Source organism: Pan paniscus, chromosome 4 (assembly GCF_029289425.2).
Source record: "Pan paniscus chromosome 4, NHGRI_mPanPan1-v2.0_pri, whole genome shotgun sequence".
Classification (NCBI taxonomy): domain Eukaryota; kingdom Metazoa; phylum Chordata; class Mammalia; order Primates; family Hominidae; genus Pan; species Pan paniscus.
Window position 1 is genome coordinate 123,226,253 of NC_073253.2, and position 25,470 is coordinate 123,251,722.

The 25,470-nt window shown below is 41.4% G+C and overlaps 1 protein-coding gene and 1 long non-coding RNA gene across 2 annotated transcripts in view; one reads left to right on the top strand and one right to left on the bottom strand.

The window, feature by feature from the left end:
- The window catches only part of LOC134730456 (uncharacterized), a 29,164-nt gene extending 4,720 nt beyond the window's left edge, over positions 1-24,444 (bottom strand). Inside the window, exon 1 of the long non-coding RNA XR_010112225.1 lies at positions 1,399-24,444. This is a non-coding gene — a long non-coding RNA (uncharacterized LOC134730456). The remainder of the gene's footprint in view (positions 1-1,398) is intronic.
- Positions 1-24,833, top strand: part of CCDC192 (coiled-coil domain containing 192) — a 240,149-nt gene extending 215,316 nt beyond the window's left edge. The window contains exon 7 of the mRNA XM_003826668.6: positions 24,450-24,833. Within this exon, the coding sequence (XP_003826716.2) occupies positions 24,450-24,736 (287 nt within the window). The 3' untranslated portion in view covers positions 24,737-24,833. The remainder of the gene's footprint in view (positions 1-24,449) is intronic.
- The last annotated feature ends 637 nt before the right edge of the window (positions 24,834-25,470 follow it).

A 25,470-nucleotide genomic window follows, 5' to 3' on the forward strand; every position in this document is an offset into this window, starting at 1 on the left:
TGTACATCTCTACCAAAATTTTTGGGTAACCAGGTACATTGTCAATGAGCAGTAATATTTTGAAAATAATATTTTTCTCTGAGTAGAGATCCCAGTAGTAAGTTTGAAATATTCAGAAAGCCATGCTATAATCTGATGTGCTGTTATTCAGGCTTTATTTTTCTATTTCTAGAGCACAGGGAGAGTAGATTTAGCATCATTCTTAAGGACCCTAGGATTTTGGAATGGTAAATGCACATTGTCTTTAACTTAATGTTATCAGTTGTATTAGCTCCTAACAAGAGTCATCCTGCCCTTTGAAGCCAGGCATTGATTTCTCCTCTCTAGCTATGAAAGTCCTAGACGGCATCTTCTTCCAATAGAAGGCTGTTTTGTTGCCATTGAAAACCTGTTCTTTAGTGTAGCCACCTCCATTTGTTACCTTAGCTAGATCTTCTGGATAACTTGCTGCAGCTCCTCCATCGGCACTTTCTGTTTCAGTTTGCACTTTTGTGTTATGGAAACAGCTTCTTTCTTTAATCCTCATGAACCAACCTCTGCTAGCTTCCAGCTTTTCTACTTCAGCTTCCTCACCTCTCTCAGCCTTCATTGAATTGAAGAGTCAGGGCCTTGCTCTGATCTGCCTTTGGCTTAAAGGAATGTTGTGGCTGGTTTGTACTTCTATCCAGACACTAAAACTTTCTCCATATCAGCAATAAGGCTGTTTTCTTTTCTTATCATTTATGTTTTCACTGAATAGCACTTTCATTTCCCTTCAAGAACTTTTCTTTGCATTCACAACTTGGCTAACCGGCGCAAGGGGCCTAACCTTTGGCCTACCTTGGCTTTCAGCATGCTTTCCTCACTAAGCTTAATCTTTTCTAGCTTTTGATTTAAAGTAAAACAAGTGTAACTATTCCTTTCACTTGAACACTTAAAAGCCATTTAAGGGTTATTAAATAGCCTAATTTTAATATTGTTGTGTCTTAGGAAATAGAGAGGCCAGAGAAGAGGGAGAAAGATGGGGAAATCGTCAGTAAGTGGAGCAGTAAAAACCCACATGCTATTTATAGATTAAGTTTCCTGTCTTATATGGGTGCAGTTCATGGCACCCCAAAACAATTACAACAGTAACATCAAAGATCATCGATCACAGAACACCATAAAAGATATAATAATAATGAAAGAGTTTGAAACATTATGAGAATTACCTAAATGTGACATAGAGACACAAAGTGAGCACGTGCTATTGAAAAAATGGCACTAAAACCGGGCATGGTGGCTCACACCGGTAATCCCAGCACTTTGGGAAGCTTAGGTGGGTGGGTCACTTGAGCCCAGGTGTTGGAGACTAACCTGGGCAATATAGTGAGACCTCGTCTCTACAAAATAAAATTAGCTGGGTGTGGCGATAGGCACCTGTAGTCCCAGCTATTCGGGAGGCTGAGGTGGGAGGATCACGTGAGTCCAGGAGGTCTAGGCTGCCATGAGCTGAGATCGCACCACTGCATTCCAGTCTGGGCAACAGAGCAAGACCCTGTCTCAAAAGCAAAAAACAAAACAAAACAAACTCAATGGCATTGGTATACTTACCCAATGCAGGGTTGCCAGACACCTTCAATTTGTAAAAAAAAAAAAATGTAGTATCTACAAAGTGCAATAAAGTGAAGCCCAATTAAATGAGATATGCCCCTATCTTTCAAGATGCTTGCTTTTATCACGGAGTGTCCTTTTCTATTTGAGAACAACTGAAGTTTTGTATCTTGAAACTGAGTAAATTAACAGATTATTGACACAAACCATGTTAGCATGAGCAACATAAGAAGAATCAAGCATTTGCATTTCTCCTTGAGAGTAGGGACTGGTTTTTAGTCATTGTTTTATCCCCAAGGCCTAACTTAGAGGCTTGTATATATTACACACTCTATGGGATGAATGAATGTGTCCCAACCTCAAAAAAGCCCCAAAATGAAGGAGTCCCATTCAAACATGCTAATTTGCATTACTCCATTTACACTTTTCTCTTGGTTAATGTTAATCCATTAGGTTTTAGTAAATCAAACTTTTATATTGGTTCATATTTATATAAAAGTGTAGCATTGATGAGGAGGGGGCAGTTAACAGCTTTGCATTTTGTTGAATGTATTATTTTAGCTGGTCCCTCCTGACTCCTACTCATGCTTATACGTGTGTCTGTATATATGCATGTGTGTACGTGTGTGTGTCTCTGTATGTCTCTCTGTGTGTATATATGTATGTGCATGTGTGTGTATATATGTATGTGTACGTGTGTGTATATATGTATGTGTACATGTGCATGCATGTGTGTATGTTTATATGTTCGCATGTGTGTATATGTGTGTCTCTGTGTGTATATATGTGTGTCTGTGTGTATATATGTGTGTGCATGTTTTATACATGTGTATGTATATATGTGTGTATGTGTATATATGTGTGTGTATATATCTGTGTGTGTATGTGTGTGTGTATATGTGTGTGTGTGTGTGTGTGTGTGTACCTATGCACATGTAATATGTAACGTCTCCAGATTAGATCAGGCCTTATTCCAGTAGCTCTCGGAAAATGATGCAGCTTATCCAGTTTGACCACTCTGGATACTTGACTGTCAGAGTCAGGTGCTTTCACCTGGTTCCCATGACTATCTCTGACAATATCTGAAGAGTTCTTTGACTTAGAACTTTGTCAAAGATGATAAAGGTGAGAATCCCTTTATCATACCACAGGACAAACTACAGATAATTTTTTAAGTTACCTTGAACAAAATATGTACTTATAGTATTAATGTCCAATATTTATTAATTAAGAAATCTGTGGATAAGAAAAAAAACTCCTTCCAGAACCCATCCATATTTTGCACCACTGCCATGGTTCTGCAGGATCCACGGCTCCCAGCTTCTCCTGTCCTGTCTCAGTTTCAGACCGTAATGGTAGAGTCACTCTCTTGTCTCAGTGCTTCGGTACTCAAAGCAGATTCTCAGTATCACTATCTGCAGTTGTGCAACAGGCTTTCCTCAGAGCATGGCGTTGTTCTCACAGAGCTTCTACAGCAAACTGGACTTTGCTACTCCATAGGAAAGTGCTGAGACATCAGAGTGTCACTCTTTTCCAAAGCATCCTCTCCAAAATCACTGGATGACTGCTCCTTCCTGTAGCTTTTCCCTCTGCTATTCTATCTCACAAGATATCACTCTCCATCTCTCTCTGTGTCCCTCTGTCCCTCTGTGTCCCTCTGTCCCTCTATCTGTTCTGTACTACAGTGGATAGATGCACTATTTTGACAGAGAATGCCACTTTCAGGTAAGGCAAGACCAGGTAAAGGATTGCCCGTTGGCTAGCAGCCACTTACTCTCTGTTACTTTCTGTGGCACATCGTTATACTTCCTCTCTGGTTATTCTTGGATCTGACAGACTTATGTCTATACATGCAGAGCTACACACACCTGCACTCCTATACCATCCTTGCAGAGAGAAGAGAATTTGAGAATTTAAGATGTCCTATTTGCTTTTCACACATTTCTTACACCAGTTGTTAACATAGAACCATTTTAGAAATAGTTCTTTTTCAGTTTTAATTAAAACTCTAACTTGCCAACATTCTTATTTTACCCATTTGAGAGATTTGTGCTCACACACAAATACATAATTCTGTGATTTATCATGAATAGATAAATCAAAAAAATTATCTAAAAATATAAACCCAAGAATTAACATTTCATTGATTTATCATCATCAATGATGATGATCATCATTATCATCATCAATCATCATAATTTCTAGGAAGCTAAAAGGAACTGAAGAGGCTTTTTTTTTTTTTTTTTTGAGATGGAGTTTTTGCTCTGTTGCCCAGGCTGGAGTGCAATGGTGCAATCTTGAGTCACTGCAACCTCTGCCCTCCTGGGTTCAAGCAATTCTCTGCAAACTTGACTCCTGAATAGCTGGGATTACAGGTGCTTGTCACCACACCCGGCTAATTTTTGTATTTTTAGTAGAGATGAGGTTTCACCATGTTGGCCAGGCTGGTCTCAAACTCTTGACCTCAGGTGATCCACCCACCTTGGCCTCCTAAAATGCTAGGATTACAGGCATGAGCCACCGCGCCCGGCTGCTAAAGAGGTATTAATAAGTTATTTTTGCTCACTTTCTTTAAGAAAGGACTGGCAGCTGGGAGTAGTGGCTTATGCTTGTAATCCCAGCACTTTGGGAGGCTGAGGTGGGAGGATCACTTGAGCCCAGGAGTTTGAGATCAGCCTGGTCAACAGGGTGAAACCCTATTTCTCCAAAAAGACAAAAATTAGCCCGGCATGGTGGTGTGCACCTGTAGTCCCAGCTACCTGGGAGGCTGAGGAAGGTGAGGCTGCAGTGAGTCATGCTTGTACCACTACACTCCAGCCTGGGCATCAGAGTGAGAGTCTTTTGGAAAGGAAAGGAGGAAGGAGGAAGCAGGAAAGGAGGAAAGGAAAAGAAAGGAGAAAGGAGAGGAAAGGAAAGGAGAAAAGAAAAGAAGGAAGGAAAGAGAGAGAGAAAGAAAGAGAGTAGTGGAGGAAGGAAGGGAAGAAAGGGAAAGAAGGAAGGGTAGGAAGGTAAGAAAAGAAAAGGAAGGAAAGGAAAAAAGACTGACAAGGTAGTTAAGTAGTTTGGGGGTCATGATGACATTAGTATACTAAATAAACCACTCCAACCCATCCACCTACTAAAGAAGTCACTCATAATCACCATCATTGCCTCCAATTTAACTCAACAAGAATTTAGCACTTACCATGTACCCACTATCTGGCAACATAGATGCAGAGTGAGCTGTTAAACAAGGCATAAGAAGCTTAAATGTCAACATGTGCATTAACAACAGAATGCATTATGTTAAGTATTAAAATAGTCTAGAATAAATGCTCAGAAGTCCAAAGTCCCTAATACAATCATAGAATTGTAGAGTCAGGGAAGTCTTTCATTAATTATATGGATTAACATTTTTCTTTTATAAATGAAGAGACTGACACATACGGAGGGGCTGATTTGTCCAAGGTTTTATGAAATTACTATAGTGGCCATCCATGTGAGTGTAGGCCCCGAACCTCCCCTTGCTTGTTTTGGGAGCTGCCTTCTCTCTCCATACTGGGTCAGGCAATTCATTCCCTGGCTCTCAGATGGTATTAATTGGCCCGAGAGTATATCTTAGAATATATAAATAATTTTTTAAACTTTGTGATGTATGTGGTAGCCATGCTGGAAATGCTGACACTTCTGTCATTAAACATCGTCGTGCACTAAAAAGTACATGCTACTAAAAATATTTCTTCCTATTTTGTTTGATGTTAAAAGTCTCTTCAAATGATAAATATGAAAGCCAATTTGGACCTCAACGAATTGGATTCTGTGTTAGTTCTCTAGCCAAAAAATAATTGATTAAATTTCCTTAATATCAACATGTTACAATGAATAACTTCTTAATCTTCGTCAAAATCAATAAACTGCATGTGAAACAACCAGCTTCTTATTCTGCTTAGAATTTTGATACAGTTGTGACTTTCCCTAGATTTTTCCATAAGTTTGATTTTTATGATTTGCTTCATTTTAAGCTATCTTCTAGATAACATTATTTAATTTATTAAAACTCTTACTAAGAAAATGACTACAAAATGAGACTTGTAATAATGGGGAGGAGCCTCTGTTTATTATTTATTTATTTATGTATTATTTCATTCACTCGTCTTCCTGATTTCCTTTCATTTCTGTTATAAATCGCAATGCTTAAGTACATTGCAATGTTGAAAGTTTAAACATGGCCAGGCATGGTGGCTCATGCCTGTAATCCCAGCACTTTGGGAGGCCAAGGCAGGCAGATCGCTTGAGCACAGGAGCTCAGAACCAGCCTAGGCAACATGGCAAAACCCCATCTCTACATAAAAATACAAAAAGTTAGCCTGGTGTGGTGGCACACACTTGTAGTCCCAGCTACCCAGGAGGCTGAAGTAGGAGGATCACCTGAGCCCAGGAGGTAAAGGCTGAAGTGAGCTGGGATCACACATCACACTACTGCACTCCAGCCTGGGCAATAGGGTGAAACCCTGTCTTAAACAAACAAACAAAGCAAGGAGGAAAGAAAGCTTAAACATCAGTTGCATAGCTCACTCACTTATTCAGAGGTGAACCTTGTCATCTAAATGAACCAATGGGATGTGAGGAGTATTTGTTGAAGCTAGCAGGAAAGACAAGCTGCCTGTTTTTCTGTAGTAAATAAATACCAGTAGAAACATTCTTTGACACTAGACAGAAAAGAGAATTCTCTCTAGAAGATAATGGCAGCCATCTGAGTACCAAAATAGTATCAGGCTTAGGAAGAAGCTGGCACTGTAAAGGGAGAGCAAAGAGACCAAAAGAAGCCACATTTTCAGTTACATTATTGAGGCCACTAGTTCAAGACTTGCCTGAAGCTATCTCTGGAGCCAATACATTTTCTTTATTAGTTAAGCCAGTTAGAGTTGGGCTTTCAGGTTGTTGAACAAAAACAGTAGTAAATGATACACTATTATTGAAATTTGGTATAAAGAAAAGTTTTGTTCATTGTGGCAGACCCTATTAGTCACCTACACAAAAGATACTGTTCTTCCTTGTGAACGGAACTCCAATTTTACTCATAGTTCATTCATACAGTATTTTAGGGGTCCTCCCTCACCCATTTCAGAATGCTAATTTTCATTAATCTTTTTTTTTTTTTTTCTTGAGACGGAGTCTCACTCTGCCTCCCAGGCTGGAGTGCAGTGGTGCCATCTTGGCTCACTGCAAGCTCCGCCTCCCGGGTTCACGCCATTCTCCTGCCTCAGCCTCCCGAGTAGCTGGGACTACAGGCGCCCGCCACCAGGCCCTGCTAACTTTTTGTATTTTTAGTAGAGACGGGGTTTCACCGTGTTAGCCAGGATGGTCTTGATCTTCTGACCTTGTGATCTGCCCACCTCGGCCTTCCAAAGTGCTGGGATTACAGGCGTGAGCCTCCGCGCCCGGCCTTTTCATTAGTCTTAACCAATCATGGCGTTGATTTTTTTTTTTTTTCTTTGTCAAGGGCTGCTTTAGGAATATGATGGACATACATGCACAAAAATATGAGGTAAATTCTGTTGCAAGCATCACGGAAGCTTACCTAACTTTTAAAAAGATGAGACAAGACAGGACTTTCTCTTCCAACTTTCAGACAATGCCTTATGAAGAATGCAACCACCTTGCAGATAGAAAGGAGAAACAAAAGAATCCCAGAGAAGCCATCCTGGCTCCCCAGAGCTACCAAATGAGCTAACCCTGGAATTCCCCCAGGTTTCACCTTAGGTACAATAATAAACTTCCCATTGTATAAGTTGCTGATAGTCACATATCCTGTTATTTAGAGCTGGATCACTCTGACCAATATATTCACAGACAATATTGATTCTTTGAGGTTAATCTCAAGTAAAATATTACCTTACTTAATTGATTAAAGCTAATCTGAGTCCTAAAGAGGAAACAAGTACTTTCACCATTTTTGGCACACTTTATCATTTGATGGTTTAAGTGGTTTGAAGAACTGAAGTGACCAATTAATACATAATGCAGATTAAATTTAAATAATTTCTATATCTTAAGCCTCAGGTGAAATGGAAAGTTTGCCTGCTGAAAATGAATGTGTGCCCTAAGCCTTTGTTTATCCAGGTGGTTAGAACCAGAAAACACTGGGAGGGTCATCTTGGGAAGCAGCCAGAACAAATGCCCATAAGTCTTAATGGTAACCATGCTGCCAATTCCTAAGATTCTTAGCATTTGCTAGATCAGAAATTAATAATAGATGGAAACAAAAAAGAATGAGACAACTGGCCTGTTGTTTTATCTTTTAAAGCCAGGAATATTCCATAAACAATTGAGAAGTGATTAGCATATGACCCCCAAGGGTATGTTGTGACCCCAGATCAGTAGGAGATGCTAATGGGACAAGACTTCCATGGACTTACATATTTACCTGACAGTAGAGGCAGGATGGAGTGATGTGGTTGAAAAGTGGCCTGCATGTTTCAGACCTATCTGAACAATGGATAGGTGCTGTGATCTATACAAAGATTCTGGTGGTATCATTCATAATAGTAGTAATAAGAGGCAAATATTTACTCTGTTCTGGTGTAATTGCTGAACAAGTTCTTAGTAAGATGACATGGAGTAGGTGCTCTGTAAATGTTTATCTTTCCCCACTTTCCTTTTATCCCCCTCTTTACTCCTATCTCACAAGTACAGTGGAGGAAGCTATGGGAAAAAAATCATAGCCACGGAATTTTTTGACATCTCTAAAAATTATCTTATTTTTCTATTTTGATTTATGTACAATACATCTCAACAAATATATACAACAAAACTTATATGCAACAACAGAAGCATTTTGCTGAGTATTCCATCTGTCCCCTTGACAATTTTTTATGCCTCTCTAAAGTGCCTTGGATTTGAGTCTAACCTGAAAATAACTCTATTACCATTAGCTTTAATAATGTTCTCAAGGAATATAACTTACCTGATAAAGTAGGTAACTATTGGAAAAAACACCTATGAAAATTAATGTTTATAATAGAATATCAGAAGATTTCCTAAACTAAAAAATCTTGTTTGAGTCCCCTCTTGGAGAATTTCTCTATAACTTTTGAATTATCTTTTGTAATTTCAAGATGAAATCGTATCTTGATATGAAAAAAATAAAATCAAGCTGATAAAATCGGAATGGCATTCCACAAGGAGGAGGAATTGAAAGACGAGTATTCCACAAGCTGTCCTCAAGAACGGGGCATTTTTATGCTGCCAAGTTAGCTTAGCAGACACATCCCTGTCCCTCAGCCCATCCTTGAGTCAATTTCTCACTGTTGTTTTATTACAGTAAAATTTAAACTAAAAGCAAGTAGCACAAAGTAAAAGTGAAAGAAAGTTGATAAAAATAAAGTTAGATATGATTGTTCGTCTTGGAGAAGATTGATAAGCAGTCATTGCTTTTGTAAGTTCTTCCTCTCAAGTGTGCAAGGGCCCTCCCACTTCGACATTATTTTTACCCACTTCAACCCTGCTATTGCTTCTCGTTCGCTTAAACCACTTTCATGGCTGTCTCTCTAAAACCTACTTTCCCCTTGGCATCTTCTGAACTGAACCCTGTAGTTTCAAACAATAAATGTCCAAGTGCTCAGGCATGTCACTACAAAGCCCATTTGTATTATCTTAATACAAGAAAAGCTTCAGCCAAATTAAATTTAAAGGCGTTTAATTGAGCAATGAATGATTAGTGAATCAGGCAGCCCCCAGAATCACAGCAGATTCACAGAGACTCCAGTGCAGCCACGTGGTGGAAGATTTATAGACAAAAAAAGGGAAATGGGGCATGCAGAAATTTGAAGTGAGGTACAGCACAGCAGGATTGGTTACAGCTCCGCCTTTGCCTTATTTGAACACAGTTTGAACACTCAGCAATGTATGAGTCATTGAAGTTCTGCCGCTGCAATTGGCCAAGACTCAGCTATTGTTACAGGTGCATACTCCTAAGTTAGGTTTTCAATTTTTGTCTATCTATTAAGCTAGGTTGCAGTTTGTCCACAAGGACTCAAATATAGAAGTATGGAGTCCTCAGGCCACATTTAGTTCACTTTAACAATCTGATAAGTGACTCCTCATCAGCTTGTTACTTCCTTATGGCTATTATATCTCCTAAAGTGACTTAAACCGAGGAGGAAACATGGGGTTTGGACATGTCCTTGATAAACTAGTACCCCATAGAGATTGAGAACGTATTTTGTGAAAGAGAATTATAAGGATGTGGAGGTGAAGGAAGTTGCAGGAGCATGTTGCATGACCTAACGGGGGTGGAGATAATAAGACAAACTTAAAAGGTATTTAGAAGTCTAAATCAACAGAACTTTGTGAAAAGACGGATGAAAGAGCATGGGGGTAAAGGAGAAACTGGGTATGAGATAAGCTTCAGAGGTTAGATAATGAGTTCAGTTTTTGGCATATTATATCTGAGGTGCTTATAAGATATCTCAGTAGGAGTTCAGAGTCTAGAGCTCAGGTCCGACCTAGAGTTGTAAATTTGGCATTATTCATACCAATATATTGCAACCAAGGCCACAGGAGGGAATGAAATGACCTATAGAGAGGGAAAAGAAAGTTTAAGACCAGGAGTTTAAGAATCTCCATGCAGTAATTACTCTGAGGAAAAGCTCACAGGGGACCAAAGGAGTAGGCAGAAAGTTTGGAGAAAAAGAGTGTCCTGTTACCAAAATGAAGGGGAGAGTGCTCTGAGGAAGACTGTCAACAGGGCAAATGTTTAGAGGTCAAGCAGATGAACTTGAAGCAAATCCATTGGATTTGGTGGCATTGGTAACCTCAGTAAGACCAAGTTTAGTAAGGTCCTTTTGAAAACAAAAATTAGATTGTAATACGTTGACATGAGAAAAATACAGCCGTTCCCTTTTATGCATGGTTTTGCTTTCTTCAGTTTCGGTTACCAGAAGTAAACCATGGTCTGAAAATAGGTGAGTATAGTACAATAAGATATTGAGAGAGAGAGAGATCATGTTCACATAACTCTTATTACAGTATATTGTTATAATTGTTCTATTTTACTATTAGTTATTTTTGTTAATCTCTTATTGTGCCTAATTTATAAATTAAACTTTTTCATAGGTATGTGTGTACAGGAGGAAAACATAGTATATATGAGGTTTGGTACTATCTGTGGTTGCAGGCATCCACGGGGGGTCTTGGAAATATCCCCCGAGAATGAGTAGGGACTACTGTAGAGGAAAGAGGGCGAGTACAGACAACTCATCCAAGAGCTTTGACTGCAAAGGCAAGAAGAGTGACAGAGTAATAGCTGAAAAGGCGTTAAGTAGCTTAAGAATTTTATTTCCTATTTAAAATGGTAGCAATTAAATGTTTAAATGTTCATGGCTTGGAGCCAGTAGAAAGATTAACATTTACAAAGAAGAGGGAACTATAATGTTTTAAGATTCCAGAGGAGGCAGGAGGGTCTGTAATCCAGATCTCTCTGGATGTCTGGAAACCCTCAGTTGCCCTTAGTTGAAATCCAAGTCCACTGGTGACATTGCACTAAATGAGATTTCTGGCTCTCCTATAATGGATAGATTTTCTTCATTATTCAGATGTTCTTTGGTTTTTTTCCCTTCTCTATTCATTTCCTGTTGCTGCTATGACAAATTATAGTATAACAGTAGCTTAAAATGACACAAACTTGTGATCTTATAGTTCTTTTTTTTTTTTTTTTTTGAGACGGAGTCTCACTCTGAGTGAAGTGGCGCAATCTTGGCTCACTGCAGCCTCCGCCTCCCAGATTCAAGTGATTCTCCTGCCTCAGCCTCCTGAGTGCCTGGGACTACAGGCACCCACCACTATGCCTGGCTAATTTCTGTATGTTTAGTAGAGATGGGGTTTTACCATGTTGGCCAATCTGGTCTCGAACTCAGGTAATCCGCCTGCCTCAGCCTCCCAAAGTGCTGGGATTACAGGCCTGAGCGACCACGCCTGGCTGGTGATCTTTTATAGTTCTTATAGATGGAGGTCAAAAGTCCAACAGGTGTCACCTGACTAAAATCAAGGTGTCAACAGGACTGTGTTCTTTTTATAAGTTCTAGAGGAACGTATCTTTCTTTGTCTTTTCCATCTTCTTTAGGCCACTTACATTCCTTGGCTTGTAGCCCCTGTCTCTGTGTTCAGAGCCAGCATTGTGACATTTTCAGATATTTTTCTCTGACTCTGACACCCTACTTCCCTTTTATCATCCTTGTGATTACATTGGGTCCACCCAGATAATCCAAGACAATCTTCCCATCTCAAAATTCTTAATCACATCTGCAAAGTCTCTTCGGTCATATAAAGCAACATATTCAAAGGTTTCGGGGATATCTTAGGGGCGTATTATTCTGGACATCTTTGTGGACAGGCAGTCATTATTCTGCCTACCACACTTCCCTGTTTCTAAAGTACTCTTCCAAGCTTGCTGAGAATTATGGATGGAGCTTCCCATGCTCTACATTTTATATAAGTGAAAATCTCAATAACAAATTTTAGCCATGTTATTCTTTTTTTTTTAAGACGGAGTCTCGCTCTGTTGCCCAGGCTGGAGTGCAGTGGCATGATCTTGGCTCACTGCAACCTCTGCCTCCCAGCTTCAAGCAATTCTCCTGCCTCAGCCTCCTGAGTAGCTGGTACTACAGGCACCTGCCACCACGCCCAGCTAGTTTTTGTATTTTTAGTAGAGACAGGGTTTCACCAGGCTGGCCAGGCTGGTCTTGAACTCCTGACCTCATGATCCACCCACCTCGGCCTCCCAAAGTGTTGGGATTACAGGCATGAGCCACCATGCCCGGACTCAGCCATGTTATTCTTAAACGATAGAGGGGCCACCACTCAGAGAATATGTTCTGAGAATTATGTGATGATCCCACTTGGCTGGTACTGGTAGCATTTTATTTCATCATTTTTAGTATTCAGAACAAAATTAATGAATGACAAAAATAAGTTCTGTGTGAACCTGCCGCTGCTGTAGTATCTTTTGCAGTTTATTATGTCTTATGCACGCATTTTTAAGCTCTGGCCAAAAGACACTGACTTCAGACCTAGCACCATATCTAGGGGGCTAGGAAAAGAGAGACTCCTCTGCAGACCAGTAGTGCTATCTCACTGTCATCCCAAGGCTGATCAAAAGAAAGAAAATGAGGGATGGGGTGAAATTTTAAAAAGAGGAGGGGCTGTGTGTAGAGATGTATAGTTGCACATGTCAGTCAAAATTTGGTACAATAAAAGATTGCATTCAAGTGTCCTGTCATCAGGAACATTTAATAGCAATGTCAAGTCAGCTAAATCAAAATAACTTGTACCTCCTCTGTACAAAGCCCATTCCTCTGCACAGTTTAAACAAGTAAAATCCTGATAAACAATAGCAATGGATCCTTTATCCCATCTTTCTCAAAAATTTTTTTCAGTCATTATCAAAGAATAGCCCTAACAATACTATTATTACTACAGCATTGTTTTGTTTCTCAGTGCTACACAACACTAGAAACTGTCATATCTTTTTAAAATTGAGGCAAACAAATTATCTAAGTAGGCATTCCTTATTTCATAAGGAGGTATCCTTAACAAACCCTTGTGCACCACCAGGAAGAAAAACTTGAAAAAGTCCCACATTTGACACTAGTGCAACATGCAGTCCAAAAGATGGAAAATGGCCAGGCGCAGTGACTCATACCTGTAATCCCAACACTTTAGGAGGCCAAGGCAGGCAAATCACTTGAGGTCAGGAGTTCAAGACCAGCCTGACTGACATGATAAAATCCCATCTCTACTAAAAATACAAAGTTAGCCAGGTGTGGTGGCGCGTGCCCATAATCCCAGCTACTCTGGAGGCTAATGCAGGAGAATCGCTTGATCCCTGGAGGCGGAGGTTACAGTGAGCCGAGATTGTGCCACTTGCACTTCAGCCTGGGTGGTAGAGTGAGATTTCGTCTCAAATTAAACTAAACTAAACTAAAAAGATGTGAAATCATCTTTACTTTTGTACCTTCAATTGACTTTGAGTCCATACTGATTCATTTTCAGATAAGCATAGAAGCAGTGCTTCATCTATTGTCTTCTATCTTTCTTCCATTCATTCAATCTCATGGACTCTCCCTCCTGGAATTTCCTGACCTCCCACCAGTGTCCATTTTTACCTTGTGGCTTCTGGCCAGGCTGCTGGTCACTGCATTCCATCCATTATTCTCTTCAAAGCCAGAGTTGTGGGAGGAGACTTCAGGTCCTACTCATAGGAGGAAGTAAGAGAGATTCCAGAAACCCTTTCTTCTGCTCAGATTGACTTCCTCTTGGCATAACTCAGGTACATGGTTATGCTAACAGTCTTCTCAACCTTACCAAGAACCCCTTCTGTAAAATATTCTGATGTGGCCTGAGACCCTGCAGTGGGTGGGAAGGAACTCTGCCCCAGAAAGGAACTGATGAGCTAAGTAAGTTAGCCTAGGTTATCCTACCCTCAATCCTAATGGAGCACTTTGTGCTACTGGAGAGTAGACAGAAGATGGGATACACACTTCACTCTGCTCACCAGCCAATGTCTGGCCACTGGGGCCTACCCCCACCTCCCACAAGCCTATATTCATTTTGTGGCGTCATCTTTGAGACATCATCACTTGCTTTTCCGCACAAACGACCAACACCCTGCCAGCCTTTCCTGTGCTAGCAAAGATGTGTATGCACACATCTTTCTGTGATGCTGTTCTTATCAGTCTTCTTGGACATATGCGCTGACTCCAGCAAGCTCCAGGAATAAGGGCCTGGATTCAGATTCTCAGGAGGGGGGGATTCACTTCCTCCCTGCATGGTGGTGGTAACTGTTAAACTTCTGTGGAAGCTGGGGAGTCACTGTGCTTCCAACCCAAAGTCCAATCTCTTCCTTCCTCTCCCTCTGGCTCATCCTCTCTTTCCCACCCCTACCCATAGGAAGGAAAAGAGAGTCTAAGGAAATAGATCTATTCATCCACTGAAACAGAAATGGAAGCAAAAACAGAAACAAACCCCTGAACACTCATCATTTTTTCTGTATGTTCTGGAGATAATTTAGCCAAATTGGAACTGGCAAGATATTGTTGGGATGTAAGCTAATTAAAGCAGCGGGGCTGGGTTGCAAGGACCATGGATGCATTCAGTCAGCTAGTAACATTTAAAGGCAAAGCTTTGTCAAGTAGCCAGCACAATAGATGTGCTCTCCCTCCTCCAGCTGTGCATATTGCAGCCTTGTCAAGAATAGGCTTGCCTGGTGATTTCTGGCCTACCTGTTAGGATTTAGCCAAATCTTGGTTCACCATAAATCTTGCAGGTCAGCAGAAATTCACTTGTAGAAACCTGGCTGATCATCAGATTTCCTTGGGAAGCTCTGTAAAAATATCGATTCCCAGGCACCCTTCTAGATTCACTCAAGCAGAATTTCAAGGATGAGATCTTGGATTCTCCATATTAACAGAGATTTCCCAGTGCCAGACTTGGGGAACAATTTTTATAGCTTATAGAAATCTAAATCCTAGATTGGGAAGACATCTAGGGGATCAATTTTTCTAACTTTCTGTTTTCTATCAAAAAAGAAAGTGGGCTGGGCACGGTGGCTCGCACCTGTAATCCCAGCACTTTGGGAGGCTGAGGCAGGTGGATCACGAGGTCAGGAGATCGAGACCATCCTGGCCAACATGGCGAAACCCTGTTTCTACTAAAAAACAAAAAAAAAATTAGCCGGGAGTGGTGGTGTGCGCCTGTAGTCCCACCTACTTGGGAGGCTGAGGCAGGGGAATCGCTTGAACCTGGGAGGCAGAGGTTGCAGTGATCCGAGATCGCGCCACTGTGCTCCAGCCTGGGCAACAGAGTGAGACTCCGTCTCAAAAAAAAAAAAAAAAGTAAACTCAGTGATGTTACATGCAATGACAACAGTTTGTTGTGGTTTTTTTGAGACAAAGTTTCACTCTTGTTGCACAGGCTGGAGTGCAATGGCACGATCTTGGCTCACTGCAACCTCTGCCTTTCAAGTTCAAGTGATTCTCCCACCTCGGCCTCCCAACTAGCTGGGACTACAGGCATGTGCCACCACACCCGGCTAATTTTGTATTTTTAGTAGAGACAGGGTTTCTCCATGTTGGTCAGGCTGGTCTCGAACTCCCAACTTCAGGTGATCCTCCCACTTCGGCCTCCTAAAGTGCTGGGATTACAGGCATGAGCTACCATGCCCGGCCACCAGTTTATTTTTTCTAATGCAGTAGTGAAAGCATTATTTGAAGAAAAAAATACTCCTGGGGAGGGAATCTAGGATATTGTTGTATCCACCCTAATGATACAGCAATTGTAACCTTTGGGCTGATGCTTTCTTAGGTGATTTGTGTTATATATGCACTTAACTTTCATTTATTTATTCACTTGACAAATGACCATCACTACAATCCATGCACTATTTTGGGCACAGGGGATACAGTACTGAACAAAACAATAAAAAAGCTCTGCTTTCATGGAGCTTTCATTCCACTAGGGGAGAGTGACTGCAAACAAGATAAAAACCAGATCTAGAATAGTCAGATACAGCATGTCAGTAAAAACAAGGCAGAAAACATGGATGTGAAGTGTTCAGCAATGGGGCTTGGGTTGAAATTGTAGGTAAGATGGCCAGGGAAGGCTTCCCTGTGTGAAGGTGACTTTGGAGGGTTGAAGACCTGAAGGAACTGAGAGAACTAGCCATGTATGCCTCAGGTATACAATTGTGCAGGCAGAGGAAATAGTAAATGCAAAGGCCCTGGGATAAGAACATGCCAGGCCTGGTAGAACAGCAGTGAGAATTGTGGAAATGTAGCAGAGGAAATGTTGCATTTACTCTGGAGAGGAGGAAGGAGGAATAGGTTACGTGCTATCGAAGTAAAGAGGTCCCAGATCACATAGGGCCTTGAAGATCAGTGTGAGACTTTGGTCTGCATGAGATGAAAAGTCGCTGGAGGATTGTAGGCGAGAGTGTCAAGACCTGACTTATATTTTGATGGGACCTCTCTGTGCAGAGTTGAAACCAGCCTAAAGTAGCAGAAGCAGGGTGACCAGAGAAGAAGCTATTGCAATACTTAAATACTAGGCGAGAGGGAATTACCACTTAAATAAATGATGAGCATGGGCACTGGAGTGAGTATATGCCTCAGACTGAGCATAAGAAGTAAGATAGGAATCTGTATTTCTCTTGGTCTGCTTAACTCCCACACACCTCTCACCGTGAGAGCATCTAATTGCCACATGAGTGATGCTAGTGGTTAGAGACAAGTGTTTTTCATTCATTCTACGTGTTCACTAAACCATAAACAAGTCCTAGAAGTGTCTTCATCAGCCAGGCCCCTCACTCTGGTCTGGAGACTGGTGGAGTACTAGGGTCTGAATGTTTGTGGTCCTCCAAAATATGTATGTTGACATCCAATCCCCAGTGGGTTGCTATTAAAAGGTAAGGTCTTTAGGAGGTGACAAGGTCATGAGGGCAGAGCCCTCATGAATGGGAGTAATGCTTTATAAAAGAATCTTGAGGGAGCCTATTGGCTTTTCCACCATATAAGGACACAGCTGGGAGACACCATCTATGAGGAATGGGTCCTTACTAGACAATGAACGTGCCGGCACTTTGATCGTCAACTTCCCAGTCTCCAGAACTATGAGAAATAAAATTCTGTTGTTTATAAACTAAGGCATCCTAAGCAGACTGAGATATGCAGGCACCACAACTTCTCAAGGCCCAGATGAGCAGTAGGCAACAACTGCTTCCTACATGGTCTCTCTTGCCTCTTGTTTTCCTTTTCACTGGGTGTTCTACAGGCTCTCTGATCCACTGCTCTCAGGAGCACTACCCCATGTCATTCAGGCTGCAGCCCTTCCATCATGATCTCAACTAAGTATTTGTTCCCTTCTAAGTCACTTACTAAAACAGACAGATCTTCTTAAACTCTCAGGTTTGGGCCTGTTGCTAGGTGAAAACATATATTCCCTCCACTGTGCCATTACATCTCGAATTTTTCCTCTAAAATATAACTATTATAAGACTGATCTTCATTATATTATCAAAAGTTTCTAGCTAATATTATATACTACATTTTAATTCTTTTTAGTGACCAAACCTCTTTGCCAACCAATTGTATTCTTATAATGCTGCTTGTTTTTTCCAAATCAATTAACACGTGCCTACTTCAGATGGATCCTAAATGTTGACAGCTTTAGTGGAAGGAAATTGAAGTACCTTTGAAGTCAGTCATTTGGCACTATAGAGATTGGTCTCTTTACAAGTAAAAACATTAAAAGGGGAGGACAGATGAAACTTCAAGACATAGGACTAATTTGATTTTCAAAAAGAAAAATATTTGTACTACAATACAAAAAAAAAAGTGAATCATTTATTTCGGAGAATAGCCATTTGCAAACGTTCACTGTAAAAATCTAGAGGAGGATAGAAAACCTAAAAAGTTTTGTTTAGGTTTGTCAATTTAAGTGGGAGGGATATATTTCTAAAGAATATGTCCTAAAGCTGTGCCAAGTATGTGCAAGTCCAAGTATGGCAAGAGATGACCCTGGACTCTGTGGTGGTTGCAGACAAATAATACATAACTTTCAAAACCAGCCCCGTAGTGAGTCAGAGTAGTGGGCATTTGTACAGAGGAGGAAGCTGACATTGTCTTTTAATCCAAACAGCAATCCTGGGTGGCTCTGGTGGAATGAGGTATTTAATCACCTCACCGGTGATCCTTGTTGGGTCTTTCTTGTTGAGTAAATACTTGGCAGCCTTAGTCATTAGCTTGAAAGGCAGAGGGAAAAGTAAACCTTCATGAGTGAGTACCCAGCTGAGGTGTTTGTTTAGGCTAATCCCAAATGCCCTTTAGGGCCTAACTCAGTGCTGCCCCTCCCCTACTTCACTGTGAAGCAGCAGCTGTGGAGCCAACATTTTATCTTATTTATTCTCTATGTGCAGGTTCCCAAACATAATTATTGGATGAATGAATGAACAAGAAGATGACTATGGAGGATACTTGGGATCTGGCTAGCAACAAGTATATTTCCCATTGTTAGAGGTAGTTGGGTCAGAAATTAGATCAGTGCTTCTCAGCATTTCTCTGTTTAATGCATACTTTTTGGTGGCACCCATAAAGAAATCAAAAGGGGAACATCCCTTTTTAGCAAGAAGTATTTAGAAAATCTAAAAGAACTCTTCCTCCTATTCATTGGGTCACTTTTCAGCCCTGCATCACTGTTTACAGAAAAGTGTTAACATCTTGGACTCGTGAAGCAATGTTTTCACATATTCTAGGTATGTTGACCTAATATGAAACCACTCCTTCTTGCTCTGATTAGCAACAAGTGATGCCCCACTGTTTTCCCAGTCTATGTATGGCAGTGTTCCCTCTGTCAGGTCTCTCTGTGACAGTGTACAGCTGCAGTGATCACAAAATTCAGATTTTTAACTCATTGATTACAATTGGCAGCCAACCTCTGAAGAGCTGGAGGGACACCAGTGACTGAGAGCCACTTGCTTAGAAAATTATCAAAGAGAGGCCAGGCACAGTGGCTCATACCTGTAATCACAGCACTTTGGGAGGCCGAGGCAGGTGGATCACCTGAGGTTGGGAGTTCGAGACCACCCTGGTCAACATGGAGAAATCCCGTCTCTACTAAAAATACAAAATTATCCGAGCGTGGTGGCGCATGCCTGTAATCCCAGCTACTCAAGAGGCTGAGGCAGGAGAATCGCTTGAACCCGGGAGGCAGAGGTTGTGGTGAGCCAAGATCGCACCATCGCACTCCAGCCTGGGCAACAAGAGCGAAACTCCATTTCAAAAAAAGAAAAGAAAAGAAAAAAAATTATCAAAGAGATGTTACAGAAATAATTCCTATACTGGTAGCAGATGAGACTAGATCACCCCAAAAATGTAGTCAACGCTCAGTCTCTTAAGGTACTCCTTCAACTACAGTCACCTCTATTGTTATCTATTTAGTTATTATTAGTCATTTTTGATGTAACTCTCACATGTCACTTTTCTCAGCGCATAAAGGTTTTGAGGGTATGAAGAACAGGAAGCTGGAAATGGCCAAAGGCAAGGTCATATTTTCTTCTGGGCCTTTGGTCTTTCAAGGCTGACATAGAAAAGTGAGTACAGCCTGGGTCAGCCGAAGGCAGAATGCTGGGACTGCCTCTCCTCTCACTAAATCTTTCTAACCCTGCCCAATTCCCACCGGCCATCCCCTGTAGTCTTTTTGCGAGAACTGTACACCATCATTCTCAGTCCTGACTTACATCTATTTTAAGTCATAGAAGAAAGAAGGAAAATGATGAAGAATGATGTATGACTGTAAAAACCCCTTCAGTAGTGGCGAAAGTGATGAGTTTATACCCTCACTGTTGCTAATCAGGTTTTTCCTCCGTCTCACATAGAAGAGCCTTTCTTGTTGCAATCTCTGGGTTTCCTGGATCCTGTGGGTGTGGGGTTAAGGCTGAGATGATCTGGTCAGATAACAGCACCTCCAGGCTTCAGGGAGACCCGCCTTGGCAAGAATGTCTGAGCTGCCAGCAGAAGCCTATGAGGGACCACAGGTGTGTGAAGTGTGGGACATGTAGAGCTGTCAGGACTTTGGGGACACACATCACTTCCTGTTACAGATGAGGGAGACTAGATGAGGGGAGAGGAGTGAGATGGTTAGTGGTAGATTCTAGAAAACTCACTGGGGTGGCCTTGGGCACTTTCCAATACAAATAGGACTTGAGGCTCTTGAAGTCCCCCACTTTGCTAAAGAGTTTTAAACACTTTTGTTAGTTGTAATGTATTTAGAAATGGAACAAAATATTTGTGTTTTATATGTGTAAAGAGACTAGTAGTAAAATATACTTGTATGAGAATTTTTTTTATTTTTAGTATGTCTTTAGGTTGTCTATTAGTATTTTCATTTAATGCATGAGAACAGTACAATGGGAATCCTCATGCCATCTCTCTTTTTTTCAGCATCTACTCTACCCCTTTTCTGACTGTCCTCTTCTTGTGCTATGGACTGAATTATGTCTCCATCAAAATTCCTGTGTTGAAGCCCTAGCCCCCGACTAGATGGCATTTGGAGATGGGGCCTGTGGGAAATAATTAGGCTTGGATGGGTTCATGAGAGTGGGCCTTTCATGATGCAGCCAGTGCCCTTATAAGAAGAGATATGAGAGAGGTTTTGGTCTCTCTCTTTCTGCCATGTGAGGACGCAGCATAAAGGTGGCCAGGAAGAGAGTCCTCACCAGAACCTGACCATCCTGACACCCTGATCTGAGACTTCCAGCCCCCAGAACTATAAAAAAGTTTCTTGTTTAAGCCACCCCATCTGTAGTACTTTGTGATAGCAGCCCAAGCTGCCTAGACACTTGCTTCTCCTCTCATTTTCTTTCCACCTTCTCCCTGTAATACTCTCTTCCAGAAGGGCGATGTGGTCCTAGTGACCGTGACTGCCTATGCAATGCCGCTTCGCCGCATTTTTGCTGCTGTATCATTAGAGCTGGGTGAACTCTACCTATACTGCATTGTCTAAAAACGTTTTGACCAGTTTGACCAGGGGTGACACTAAACTCCTTTCTTCATTGTACAAATCCGTTGAAAATAACTCATTCTAAAAGCAGAGGAAAAACAGGAGAGAAAAGATGGAAGGAGAAGTCAAAGAGGAAGAAGACGTCAGACAGGCAGAGTGAGGTTCCAATGCACCCCCCTCCACCCCTGCCCCCTGCTGAGGCCCTGCATCCCCCACTGTTCACTGCTCCTCTCCTCAGCATCTTCCCTGGCCACTTTGCTGCCATTTTCCTTCTCCTACTCCTGATGAAACTCACTTCGACCCACCTGAATCAGTTTCTTATGTAGTTTAAGGAGTAGCTTAGGGACTGAGAGAAACATTACTGTCAGTCACGGATACAAAAGCCTGCTACCTGGGTACCTACACACCTGCTTAAGGTTGGGCAGCTTTGCTGTGGTAGTGCATTCAGGCAAGAAATCACCCATTCCCCAGCAAATAAAATTAATTGGCAGTCATCCCTTTTTGCCAAACTTTGATTTCCATGACTCCATCCTCTGGGGTAACAGAAAAATAATCTGTGTGCCAATGCTTGAGGACCAGAGATCCTCCCTCTCAAATAATATCTGTGCAGGTTAACTAGAGCCATCTCCAGGTAACACATCCACCTGGGTTTCAGAGAGAGCTCATCTGGAAGGAAATGCTAGCCCAGCATTATCCAACAGAAATATAATGGGAGCCACAAATGCAAGCCATGTATTTTAAATTTTCTAGGAGCCACATTTTTAAAAACATAAAAATAAGTCAGTTAAATTATTTTAAAAATACATTTTCTTTAACACAATGTATTCTAAATATTATCATTTTAATGCATAAGCAATATAGAAAATTTGAAGTATTTAACATTTTTTAAACTAAATCTCCCAGTCAAATGTGTATTTTACATTAAAGCACATCTTTATTCAGACTAGCCACATTCCATTGCTTAATGGTCACATGTGACTAGTGACTACTGTATTGGACAGCACAGCTCCAGCCAAATGAAAGGAAAGGTGAGACCCTGGCACATCAGGAGATGAGGAAGGCCTCCTGCCATATGGACTCCCTCTCCTGGGCTGGAAAGCACAGGCATGAAAGGAAAGGTGAGAGCTTGGCACATCAGGAGATGAGGAAGGCCTCCTGCCATATGGACTCTCTCTCCTGGGCTGGAAAGCACAGGCTTATTGCAGAGGCAATGAACTAAATGCTCTTTTGAAATTTGAGCTGTTTTCCCGTTGCTTGTTAACTTATGAAAGGCACTCAAACCAACATCTTTTTTTTTTTTTTTTTTTTTTTTTTTGAGATGGAGTCTCACTCTGTCGCCCAGGCTGGAATGCTGTGGCACAGTCTCAGCTCAATGCAACCTGCAACTCCCAGGTTGAAGTGATTCTCGAGCCTCAGCCTCCCGAGTAGCTGGGATTACAGGTGTGCACCACCACACCTGGCTAATATTTGTATTTTTAGTAGAGATGAGGTTTCACCATTTGGCCAGGCTGGTCTTAAACTCCTGACCTCAAGTAATCCACCTGCTTCAGCCTCCCAAAGTGCTGGGATTACAGGCGTGAGCCACCGTGCCCCACCTTCAAACCAACATCTTAAATATTATTGTTATAATATTAAATATTCTAACAAATTCAGAGCAAAAATTTCCCCATGGATTCTTAAATGTTAGTAAAGAGCTAATAATTTCTAAGAGCAGAGAATAGCCTGTTGTCTCCTCTTATCACTTTTATGAAGCCAAAAACACCCTGCCGACTGTGCAATATGCTGCTGAAGATTTTACCCCTTGATCCCTTGGGAATGTGATGACTGCCAATTAATTTTATTTGTTGAGAAACGGGTTATTTTTATGTTTTGTTTTTTTTTGCCTGCGTGCACTACTACAGCAAAGCTCGTCCATTTTCAGCAGGTGTGTAGGTACCTAATAGCAGCAGGCTTTTGTATCTGAGACTGACAGTAATGTTTCTCTCAGGTGAAGCTGTGAGATTTGTTTTCACTGGGAATCTCATAAATGTGGGACCTCAATCTACCGTGGAGACCACGCATCAGGTTCATTCATACATGCCATTAGCTCCATTAGTGCTGAAATGATACCCAAGCCCTTGATATCTCTTCCTACTTATACCTAAGTCTGCCTTTTATATAGCTCCGAGACATTTAATGCTGGAAATTTTGAGAGTGGTGGGGTACTGCTAAAGGCTAGTAAGATGGACTTGAGTTTAAGGTGCTGCATTTTTTGATGGGCTAGAGAGGTGTGTTTTCAAGGACTCCTTATGGCCACTCGTCTTTTATCTCTTTGTGGAACCTCTCTCTGTCCTTTCTTACTCAGGCCTTTATCCTCATCTGAGTGGTTAACTGATAGAAATTGATAAAGGATAAGCTTTCATGTCCAAGAGGTATCTGTGATTTTCTTAAGAAGTGCCAAAAAGACTTCAGGCCTAAAAGAAATGAATCTGTATGGGAAATACCATGCTAATAGAGTTTTCCTGGATCACCTCAAATTGCATCCTTGCCGACTCTAAAGCTGACTTGGGTTAAGAAACTAGTCTTTCCTTATTATCACTTTCCCCAGAAAGGGCAATGGCAACCTTTTCGTTATTTATTTATTTATTTATTTATAGACAGAGTCTCGCTCTGTCGCCCAGGCTGGAGTGCAGTAGCATGATCTCGGCTCACTGCAACCTCTGCCTCCTGGGTTCACGCCATTCTGCTGCCTCAGCCTCCCGAGTAGCTGGGACTACAGGCGCCTGCCACCACGCCCGGCTAATTTTTTGTATTTTTAGTAGGGATCGGGTTTCACCGTGTTAGCCGGGATGGTCTCGATCTCCTGACCTCGTGATCCGTCCACCTCGGCCTCCCAAAGCGCTGGGATTACAGGCATGAGCCACCGCGTCCGGCCCTCATTTTTTATTTTCAATTGAATTAGAATTCAAATCAAAGCATAATTCTACTTGATTATAGCTCTTGTGAAAGATTCTTAGGGAAAAGAATAACATGAACGTTGGGATGGCCTTTGTTTGTAGATTGGATTTTCATGAATTATTCCCATGGTTAACTGAAAGTTAAATGCATATAAACAAGAGTTGGCAAGGGCTGATGCTGTACACTCTCAAGAGGCTCCCAAGTTTTGTTTTGTTTCTTTTTTCATGAGCACCCAGAATCTTTCCTCTCACTGGATCCAGATTTTATTCTCAGGGTATCTAACCAGATGATGCAACATCTGTGCTGTCTTTTAAGAACGTGAGAAATGAAGCTTTTTCATTTTTCCTTGCTTTGACTTCTGGGAAATCTAATCAAAACTGCTCAGACTTTCCTTTTCTTGTTTGCTTTAGAAGACAGCTTGCTGGAAGGGTTCTGTGGAGGTCTCCCACCTGTGGAAGAAGGTGATAGAAAAATTAGCCTGATAATGGAACTGTTGACCCAGGTTTCCCTTCAGACTGAGAGAATTACTCAGCTGAAAGAAGTTTTGGAGGAAAAGGAAAGGAAGATTCAGCAGCTGGAAGCTGAGCGGAGTCCCCATCCTCCCCAAGAGGTCAAGGACCCTCCAGGATGTTTACCAGAAGCCCCAGTTTTCTCTACCCATGACATCCCGCCTGTGGTCTCTGATGAGAATTTGTAGATTCCCAATAAGAAAACAATAAAAGTTTATTAAGTGTCATCCAGGTAAAGTCCGATCCCAAATAGTCTCCTAGGTGACAAACTCAAGTTCAAGTTCATGTGTTTGAATGTATACTATAATGTTCGTATTGGAAGGAAACAAAATAAAGGAAATGTTCAAGAGCAAACACTGAATGTTTCCCCTTTGGACAGCAATAGTCACGTAAACCACGCAGCTGTAGAATACTATGTTTTTAGACATTCCTGGTAGCAGTGGGGGAGGGAAGAAAACAAAACTAGACAGATGGTGAAAGAACTTAGCATTATCCTCTTAGCAGAGATTTGTCACACTGCAAGGGAGGGGTGGCACCGACCCCATTTAGTATGCAGCTCTATTGTGAACAGAAAGCGGTCGCGGAGGGCCAGCTTCAAACTGGTGAATGCGCGGGTACTAAAGAGCAGGAGCTAAAGAGCAGGAGCCGTCAGCAGAGTAAATAGCCATGAGGTCTGTCCTTTCATGTCCTCAGGAGTTTATTTCTTTATGGCATGCATTTTATTAACATTAGCAAGGATAGAAAGGAAATAAAACTAAAGCAATAAAAAAAATTAAAAATGGGTGAATCAAAGCTGCATTCCTTTGGGAAAAGTGTCCTGGTACAGCATCTCCCTGGGAAAACACACAATACTGATTTTTCCCTTAGGAACAAGACTAAAACCAAAGCAAAATACAATCTTCTGTTATGATTGTACCAATGA